We start from the raw sequence: 9,803 nt of genomic DNA on the forward strand, positions 1-9,803 counted from the left end.
AGGCGGCGGCTATTGTTTTTGATGGAAAGGGAGGTGCAAACCATTTGTTAGAGAAGAGCAGGAAGATGCAGGGGAAGAAAAAGTCTCCCTGCAGGCTGCAGCCTAGGCACCGAAGCAAGAAAAACCAAAAACATCGAACAAGGGAGCTGGGTACAGGAGATTAGAGTTCTTAAGCTTAAGAAACCAAAACTATAGCTAAACGTGAAGCCGACGTATCATCATCTGATCATGCAATAGCTGCTATAAGATCTGTGCAGGCAGACGAAAGAGAGAGTTCGGAGTGTTTTAGCATCTAGTTGATGTCGTGAATTATTCTTTTGCGTGAAAAGGTACAACCCGAACCCTTGAAGAACAGAAGAAAGGCGCCCGACAGTATTTCTGGTGTGGAATTTTTCTGAAAACTATGTTTATCTTGCTTCTCGAATGTACATTAAATATCTCCAATTGCATGATAACTGGCTGCTGGAGCTGAAGGTTTTCTAGACGTAATCTCTTAAGACTGGCCGTTGGAAGGAAATGGGAGTGCAGACTACAGAGGAGATGGATTCCCTTAATGTGTACAAGGCCGATAACAGGCTGACATCCAGTTATGAATGGAAGCCGGATGGGCCAGCCCAAGTCCTTCAGGTTAGCTGAGGACAAACTGTAAGGTTAAAAAGTTATGGATCATCAAGTTCTTCAGATCGCAGGATTGCGGGGTTCGTAATTTAACCCAGGTATAGGCCTCCATAAGGTTCTCAACTTCTCATACGGGCAAGGCCTAAGGCCTGTTTGAAAACACGGTAGATGGGCCTACATTCCTTAGGTTCATCACCGATGATAGGTCATCTAAATTAGATGGGTAGTCAGTCCAATGAGGAGTAGTATGCAGTAATCCATGATCACACTAGACTTTTGCTCAACCTAGACTTTGCTCGATTAGTAGATGAAACGGTCTGAGCTTTAACCAGCTCAAAATCTAGATAACTAGATATCTAATATGTAATCCGAAACGGCAAAACATAGTCAAATTAAGTTGTTCAAAACCAGGTTATCCAACCTTAACCCCTAATGTGATTCACCCGATGTGTGAGATGTGAGTCCTTGTTCATTAACTCACTTCACTTCAGAAGAGCAACAAACGCCAATATTATCTGCGACAAAACCTAACCAAATGTCTACGTATAGGAAGGAGTTCCAACCTATCTTTCTCTTCTCTAAAATTTGATATGGATTTCGAATAGTTAATATCAGCTGCTTAACGATGTTATAAGATTTGAAACATAAACAATGCTATTGAGAGAATTGCTTTGATGTGCTCCATGCTGAGTCCTTGAAAACTTCAACGTGATACAAATTCTCAGAAAAGAAAAAAAGAAAAGAAAAGAAAAGACCTCACATATGGCAAGAAGGTTGTGGTACAGTGTGTAAGGGAATTAATTGACCAATGTAGAGAAATAGTGATTGTACAACATTCAATTAAATGCAAGAAGAATGGAAAAAATTGTGCATCAAAGATGTCTAATCTCATAATCGGATTGAAAATATCGTACCTGCCCACCAGTAGCGGGGCAACAAAGATGAATATGTCTCAGAAAATTTTGTTGGCCTTCGAGCAAAACCTAGCCAGAGCCGTATCATAATACGTTTTGCTTAGAATGGGAACTGCTCCAGCCTCTTATCCAAAACTTAGATCCAATTTAAGAGCGGATTAATATTTGTCTACCTATCGACCCTCTCCCAAATTTGAGATAGCTTTTCCAAGGAAACAGCCCATCTATTTCTACAGCTACAGCATGTCATGTCAATAGAAGTGATTTTTCTGGCTGGCCACTATCAATGGTGCATCCTATCCCTATGGCATTAAACTAGCGCCCTTGAATCCATGCTATTGGTGCGAAGCCAAACTATTTTTCCCACATTGATTTTTTTTTTTTTTTTAATAGTTGATATCTTAGTTTGTGCTAGTACTAGACACCTATTGATACTATGTTTAGTAGACATGGATCTCTAATATCTCAACCAAAATAAACTAATATATATGCTAATTATATATATATATATATATATAATTAGCATATTTTTTTGTTAAAATATTTGTAGAAGAAGAAATAAAGAGTGAGAAAAAAAGTAATTTTATTTTTCGATTCCATCATATTCGGTACACCTCAAAAATTGTAAAAACTCATATATAGACTCTATATTAAAAAAAATAATATCGATTGATATAAAATAAAAAAATTGTACTCGCTAAGTTATTATGTAATTTTTAAAATTATTCTAATAAGATCGTACTAATAAAAAAAATAATACCGACCGAAACACGATCACACTAAATAAAAAAAAATATAAAATAGATTTATAAAAGAGCATCAAAAAAAATTAACTAATAATTTTCGGCATAAATATTCCATTAAAATTGTTAATCTTGTTTGCTATATCAGATCCCATAATTAACTTCCGTCTTCAAATATTGTAGCCATTAGAAAATAAGTTCCTGCCGCCTAGCACTAGCCGGTCGCATCAATTTTCGGAATCACGATTTCATGTCGAAGTAAGCAATCGTTTACGTACACGTACCGCCGGCTGTGGTCCCCAGGACGTACACGTAGATGTTGGCGAGCCTACAAATAAACAAGCTATTAGAAACAGTCCGCGCGATCGCTGCCCCTCGACACGAAGCAAACGGAGGTGATCATTAGATGGAACAGGGGATTTGACGTATTGCATCGCACCGTCGGCCCTCCGTCTGTTTGCATCTCAAATCCAACCCCGGCGTGAATCAAGGGATTGATTGCGTCGTTTCATCAAAGAGGAGAAGCCAATGAGATATCAATGGAGGCCCGGGAGTTGGAACTTGGAACGATCTATTGCTAAAATTTTGAGGTCTCTGAACCCGTAGATGTTGTCCGAAAGATAGCGCGGAAGCAGTACGTATGTATGTCATGCTAGATTTTGGCATGAGAAGAGTGAGCACTGCAACATATCCAAGGTGATTTTACCCATGTTTTCCTCTTCAAAGAAGAAAGAAGAGGGAGAGAGAAGTAGGTTAAGAGTGAGGACTCTAATTTCGGGTCTGACAAATTCATTTAACGAAAAACATGCACACAGATACGCATGAGCCTCATAACATTCACACTAAACTCTTATTTGCTTGTACATGACTTGGGAGCCATGTTGAAACTCAAGCATCAAACTTATCAGCCCAATTTGGAGTTGCAGTGAAATATAGCTTTCTTCATTTCCTTGAAGGGAAAAAAGAGAGAGAGAGAAAGTTTGTTGCTTGTAATTTCACATATCATACTAACTCCCATTAACCCTATATATAAGCATAATCTATCATAAGATGCATGATATGTTATCAATAAGCTTGCAATCTCGGAGAACTTTTACAAAGAACCACAATAGTTGTTTCTACTATATCTAGATGAAATTCTGCAAAATTATAAGCTCTTGATATTTATGTCGCTTGGAATGGAAAATTTAAGTATGTACTTGTTTCTTTTTTATATTTAATGCATATGACTACTGAAAGTTTTGAATTTAAAATTTAAAATATTAATTATATAATTAATTATTAATTATATTTTATAAAGTGAAGAAAAATAATTTTTTTTAAAAGATCTGTCAAGATATTAAATACGAAGATGCATAATAGAGCGACACGAGCATCAAAAGTTGTCTTGTCTCTGGATTAGCAAATAGCAGCGAAAACGTAAGAAAATCTTTATCAGGTCAAACAGTAGATCAAAATTAAGAAAAAATGATCGCCAGCCGGCATTTAAGAAACCAACCGAGCATCTTTCATTGTTTTGTAAACATCGCCAAGAAAATTTAATGCTCGTTTGAAATAACCTTAGACAGCGCAAAAGGGTCCATCTCCTCCTTTAAAAGTCGTCGGCGTGGACACCATGGTTTCCACAAAATGGACGTAGATCTTATGCTTTCCATGTGGACGAACTTACGACCAACCCCTTGCTGTGCCTCACCAACCCAGCTTTGACAAAATAATGGAGGAATGGAGGATTGAAGGACTAAATAATGAGCCATGCCGTCGCATACTAGACAAGATCATGTTCCTGCTATCTTGAAGTTGGACCCACTAAATCTGGATGCAGCAATGTGGTCCAAAAAATTTATTAAAATTCTCAACCAAGGGCACGTTTGGATGTGTCATGATTGCTGTATAGTGAGGTGTCTCGCTAAGAATTTTATGAGTTGTAATATTAAACTTTTACCAACGTAGATTGGTTAGTTGGAATAAATATTGTGAGCAATGGTTTGGTATATGAAATAAATCTCAAATGGCACAAGCGAATCTTGCTAGTTTATAAGTATCTTTTCAAGAATCTATTATCTACCTAGTAGGATATATATATTATCTCAGTCGTTATAGCCATCATGTCTTGTCAATTTTTTTCAGCTAGAAGCATCTGTGTTCGGAGAAGCTGGTAGGTCTTCATCTCATCTGTGTTCAGAGAAGCTGGCAGATCTTCATCTCAAATTTTAGAGTAACCTGGCGCCGCATGTTGAGAAACATTGATTTATCTTATTTAGTAAAAAGCTAACTCGCATCAGGAAGCAAAGCTTATATTGTTGCATATTTAAAATATAGAGATTTTTCAAATTACTTATAGTTTGCTCAATTTTTTAAATAATTTAATGGGTCTACTTACAAAACACTATCTTTTATAAAAAAACTTCCATTGTTCTTTTGTATTTTTTTTAGGGGTAATTAATAGCGCGGTTTGGGGAATTAATTACTCCTTTTTTTATAAGTTTTTTGTAAATAGTTTCTATAAAATCTCTTTTAGTAAAGGCCAGGCCACTGCGTGGCTTTGCCTCCCTCTTCGTCCAAAAGAAGAAATAATAAATGATGCATCCAAGATTTATTCTCCACTATTGAACAAGTTGGATGGGGCGGTTGCTTGCAGTATGAATTGCTGCTGTGTGGAGAAAAGTAAAGGAGTGAATTTGTATGTATAAGCTAATTGAACAGGTCCTTTATAGTGAATGAGAAAATAAAAGATTAACCATGAGATGTAGTTAAAAAGACAGAAAGCCCCAAAACAAAAAGGGAACAGAATCCACTGAGAGTCTCAGACTTTGAGAGTCCCATGGAGGTCTGGTGGGTGCAATAAATAATGAACTGCCAGTAGGACATCAATAGAATTACAGCACCGGTTTGAAACATAGAAACGTAAAGGCAAAGCATAGGATGCAATCAATTCCGGCACGACGCATTATTATCACCAGAAGGGGAGATCTGGTGGACTTCAGAAAACATAAATAAGAGAAACCGTTGGCAAAAAGTAAATCCCGACCCCCCTATAGTTCCTTCTTCCTCGGGGTGAAAGAAATCTTTAATGGACTTCTCTACATATCTAAGGCAAACCGTGGAGGTATTTATTCCACATTACAAATATCATATTAACTACAGTTCAGTTTTAAACTCAAGTGACATCAGAAACCTACATCCTATCATCTAGTATATAATAGAAGCGGCGTGGCTGCACTGTGAGCACCTATGCTGGCATGCGTTTAGTCCCACATTGATTATTCGCTGGATAGATTTTAGATATTTATACAAAATCAAGAAATCCAAATAATACATTCTAACAAGCATTTTCCATCTCATAACCTATGTGGACTAGGAGATTCTGCAACACGGATCTATTATAAAATTTAGACAACATTAATTTTTTTTGTAAAATGTTTAAGAAATTTATCGCCATATATAGGAACATCAGTCAAAAATCGAGCATATTTAACAATCCGTAACAAATGAAAAATCTTAATAGAACAGATTCCAAATATTTCATGGGGTGTGGGACTGCAGCCATCGAGCACACATACCCTCCTCTTGGATCAGTGGCAGGCATTCGTAACGCCAAATCTAAAATCCTAATATCACCATAATTACAATTTAAAATTGGCATAATTTGATTGATGCATAATTCAAAACCTAGAGACCTTGTAATCTAAATTGGCGGTTACAGTCGCCATATGCATGGAGAATAGTTCAAACTTTGACTTGGAATGGCAAGTGATGGCGGTAAAGTTTGTTTGAACGTTGAAGTTATTGGTTTTATAGATCAAAGGGCACCCTGTCTCATGGTCGGCCAGTAGGGCTCGCTCTATATATAGGCCTCCATCGCTTGAAGGAAGATGACGGTCATAAGCCGTTGTTCACTAGGTGGGGCTGCCGTAGACCTTCTCAGTTGTTTTCTTCTTATTAGTTGAGACCTCTTCGGTGGAAGAGGGATTAATCATCATCTTGCAACATTCCTGCCACGCTACTATTGTTTCAAAAAGATCGTTTTCATCCAAAGTATATGTGGAAACTTATGTTAAATTATCGGCCATCAAAATACAAATAAGGGTGATGAATTAGTGCAACGGTCTGCCTTTTGCCCCACAGCTCGGAGCAAAGGTCAGCGCCGGCTCTTTTGGTGAACTGAGCTCTTTAGTCACAACTGGCAGGGATGAAGGTGTGGGATTTTTGTGGACATCAGGCAAAAGATTAGAACGCACATAGCTGAAACCATAAATCATTCAATCAACAAAACATCATTGTAATAGCCAGAGCTATCCATGAAACCATTCGTCTATCACAAGACTCTTTATTTGAAGGCTATTTGAGGTCATTAAAAAACTTTTTTAAAAAAATGGATAACAAACAATATGGATCGCTTCAAAAAAACTGTATATTTCAAAAAAAATGAAATACGTAAACTATAAATAGAGGAAAACAAGGATAACAAACAACATTACAATTCACTTTTACACGCGATCATAAATACTATTTTTTTTTTTGAAAAGTACCAAGCCAATGAAATATTGAAGGAACGCTTCAACCAATTAACTCAAAGAAAGCTGGATGAGCGCATACCCTCTTCCTTATTTCCTCCATTCCCGGCCAGAACTTGACTTGCTAAAGCATCCGTCCTTGCCAAGTGCGACGAACGGCAAAAGGAAACTACGACGCCGTTCTTCCTTCACCGTGGGCCCACCATGCCGTCAAGCTGGAAAATTATGACATCGACCAGGTCCAGTGGACCAGTCCAATAGCCTGTCGACACGTTACCGTACTTTATTTAAGCACTCGATCAAAACAGGGCTGAGGATTCATCCCGTTATCTGCCGTACACGTGCTCCAGGACATGGACCGGTCCACTGGATCTTCTCCGGGATTTCGGTTGGGTCCCTAACGAAAGGCCTCCCCATATTCTCGTCCAAGTGCAGAATGTTCGGCCCACCTCGAAGAAAGCGCGATCATGCGCCCCCCTCGGCCGAGCGACGGTCACATCGCAGCGCGCACAATCGGTTGCCTTCCCATCAGACGGCCCCGGCGGGGGAAACGTGTGGTCAGTGATTGCCTGTCCCAACAGGACATGACGTGTCTGCCATCCGCCACAATCACAGCTATAAAATAAGTCAAACAGTGTACTTTACCCGTAAAGGAACAAATTACACGAAATCTCAGGCGTCTGATCTTGATAGGACGGCCATCATTATCAAACCGACGGTCAAAGATTGGTCCAGAGCCCGCGATTAATTTAAGTCCGGAGACGCTCTCTATATATTGCGCTTTAGTCCCGAAAACCAGAGAACGGGTCAGTGTTTTCCCGTTCCGGAAATAGCCTAGGTTGGAAGAGCGGGAGGAGGAGGAGGGATCGGACGGCGGACGACAAAGGGGGAGTCGGAGATCGACGATGGGGGAGCTCGCTCTATGGGAGGAGGAGAGATGGATATGCTGGAAGCATCCGTCACGGCCCTGTTACGGCGTTTGCCCCGCCTGCCTCCGGGACCGGCTCCTGCTCCTGTGCCCGGACTGCGCTAACGTGCGCCCCTGCGGGTGCTCCCCACTCTCGTCGTCGTCGTCGGCGTCCTCGTTCTCCTCTCTCTACTCCGCCGTCCTCTTGAGATCCAGCAGCGGCGACGCCGGGATCGGGGCTGTAGGGCGGGTCTCGAACCTCATCGAGAGCGAGCCGGCGTTCCGCCGGTCCGGACTTCCGGGGTTCCAGCTCCTGCGGTCGAGATCGGTTGCCGCAGGGGATGGCGGGCCCGGCGTTGTTTCTCGGCCGCAGGAGCGCCGGGGGCGTGGGTGGGGGGCGTTCTGGTCTTTCTCGAGGAGGAAGGTCGACGTGGGGGAGGAGGCGAGGAAACCGCCAGTGGTGAAGCTGTCGAGATCGAGGTCGGTCGGGGTGGTGGCTTACCCGGATTCCGACGGTGGCGGAGGGAGGGCGAAGGGGTGGGTGTGGCTTTTTCCAAGCCCGATGAAGGCTTTCCGGCACCGGAAGTCGACGAAGGACGTCCAGCAGCGATCGCCGCTCTCCCGGGGCTGAGAAGCGCGCCGGTCATGATGGCTGATAAAAGGTTCCCAAAAAAGAAAAAATATATATATAATTTCATCAGCTATTTTTGCTATATACATATATATACTGTAATAAAATCTAAGAATTTTGGCGACTAATTAATATTTCTTGTTATCGTATGGCAATTGGAAGAAAATGGAATTGTCGAGCGTCTGATGTTCATCAGATGGTAAGCAATAGATCGTTTCTGCTGCGGGGTTCTGAGGCGCATACATATCCGTAGCAATAATTGGCGTATCCTACGTTTGATTTGGACCGTAGGATACGAAAACGATGCGGGAAAAGTTGGGTTAGTTTGGTAGCGATGCTTCGATCATCTCACGTGCTGGGCGCGTCCGTCGTAGACTTGGTGCCGTCGTTTTGCTCTTTGGTCGTGCTCGCTTTTTCGGATGCCGATTGGGACCTTCGGCGGCCTCTTTCGGAATCGCGATAATGCCACGCCTCAGGTTATTATTGCAGATGTTGATGTCACGTGGAGGGGAATATAGCTACGAAGTACAAACATTCGCGTGTGCCCATGGATTCACGCCGTTAAAGTGGTTGAAGTTCACCAAAAAATTTGATATTTTCGCTCCATTTCCGAAGCACGCTCGCAAGATCATCGAGTGCATATGATAGTTTACATAAAATATTAAAAAAAAAATTAATGGTAATTTTATATACATACCCGCTCTTTTCTTTAGATTCCACGCCTACCGCTGGCTGTATCGAGTTACAGTGAAAACATTATATCCTATACCACATTCACCACACCAATCACAGTTCGTTTGTATGATCATGCAGAATGAGCGGCAGGGATTATTTTGGATTTTTTTGGTTAAAATCTTCAATCCTGAACGTTAATTTGACGTTTTCATCTTTATATCGATATTTGTGTAAGTGTGACCGGTCACCGAGGGGAGGAGGATAAAGAAACGTCGTGAAAAGGTAAAAGTTGAGGGTTTTGTGAAACCTGACGTTGTTGTCGAAAGTACGGAGGCGTTTTGGTCAAGTGTGGCGGGCCCGCACGCAACACACTACGTGCGATGTCTTTATCCCGCATGACGCCAACAGTTGGGGCCCGTTGGGTTATTTTTTCACATTTTGGGCCCTACTTCTTGGTTTTACGGATGACAAACTTTCCCCAATTCTTCATGCCTCCCCTCCGGTTTTTCGGGCCATGGCTTTTGACTTTCTATTGCAACTATGGTAGGTAGGATGGATAAATCGGATCCGAAATAGTTTGAAAAAAATGGAAAAAAATTTGGCTGGTTGTGAATATGATTATTATGATTGAATTTTTTACTGCCACATGCTTCCACCCAATTCTCCTACTTGTAATTTGTGTGATGTAAAGTGCCCAAATCCTACCTTGTTTAAATTCAAAAAGATTTGGCAGGAGGGCTTAGCCATAAATAAGTTAGCCTCCTCCAGCTCTAGGAAATTACGGATTTTTATAGGTACATA

General features: G+C 41.1%; 1 protein-coding gene across 1 annotated transcript; it reads left to right on the forward strand.

The window, feature by feature from the left end:
• The first annotated feature begins 7,554 nt into the window (after nucleotides 1-7,554).
• LOC103704702 (uncharacterized) lies at nucleotides 7,555-8,476 on the forward strand. The gene has a single exon (XM_008788105.5). It carries the CDS (start codon nucleotides 7,695-7,697, stop codon nucleotides 8,325-8,327), a length of 633 nt encoding a protein of 210 aa, XP_008786327.3. The 5' UTR covers nucleotides 7,555-7,694; the 3' UTR covers nucleotides 8,328-8,476.
• The last annotated feature ends 1,327 nt before the right edge of the window (nucleotides 8,477-9,803 follow it).

The sequence above is a fragment of the Phoenix dactylifera genome, chromosome 6 (assembly GCF_051530095.1).
Source record: "Phoenix dactylifera cultivar Ajwa chromosome 6, Ajwa_hap1_PhDact_Kaust_v1.1, whole genome shotgun sequence".
Taxonomy (NCBI): domain Eukaryota; kingdom Viridiplantae; phylum Streptophyta; class Magnoliopsida; order Arecales; family Arecaceae; genus Phoenix; species Phoenix dactylifera.

Coding starts and splice junctions, on each gene's coding strand:
- LOC103704702 (XM_008788105.5), top strand. CDS start 7,695: ATGGGGGAGCTCGCTCTATGGGAGGAGGAGAGATGGATATGCTGGAAG.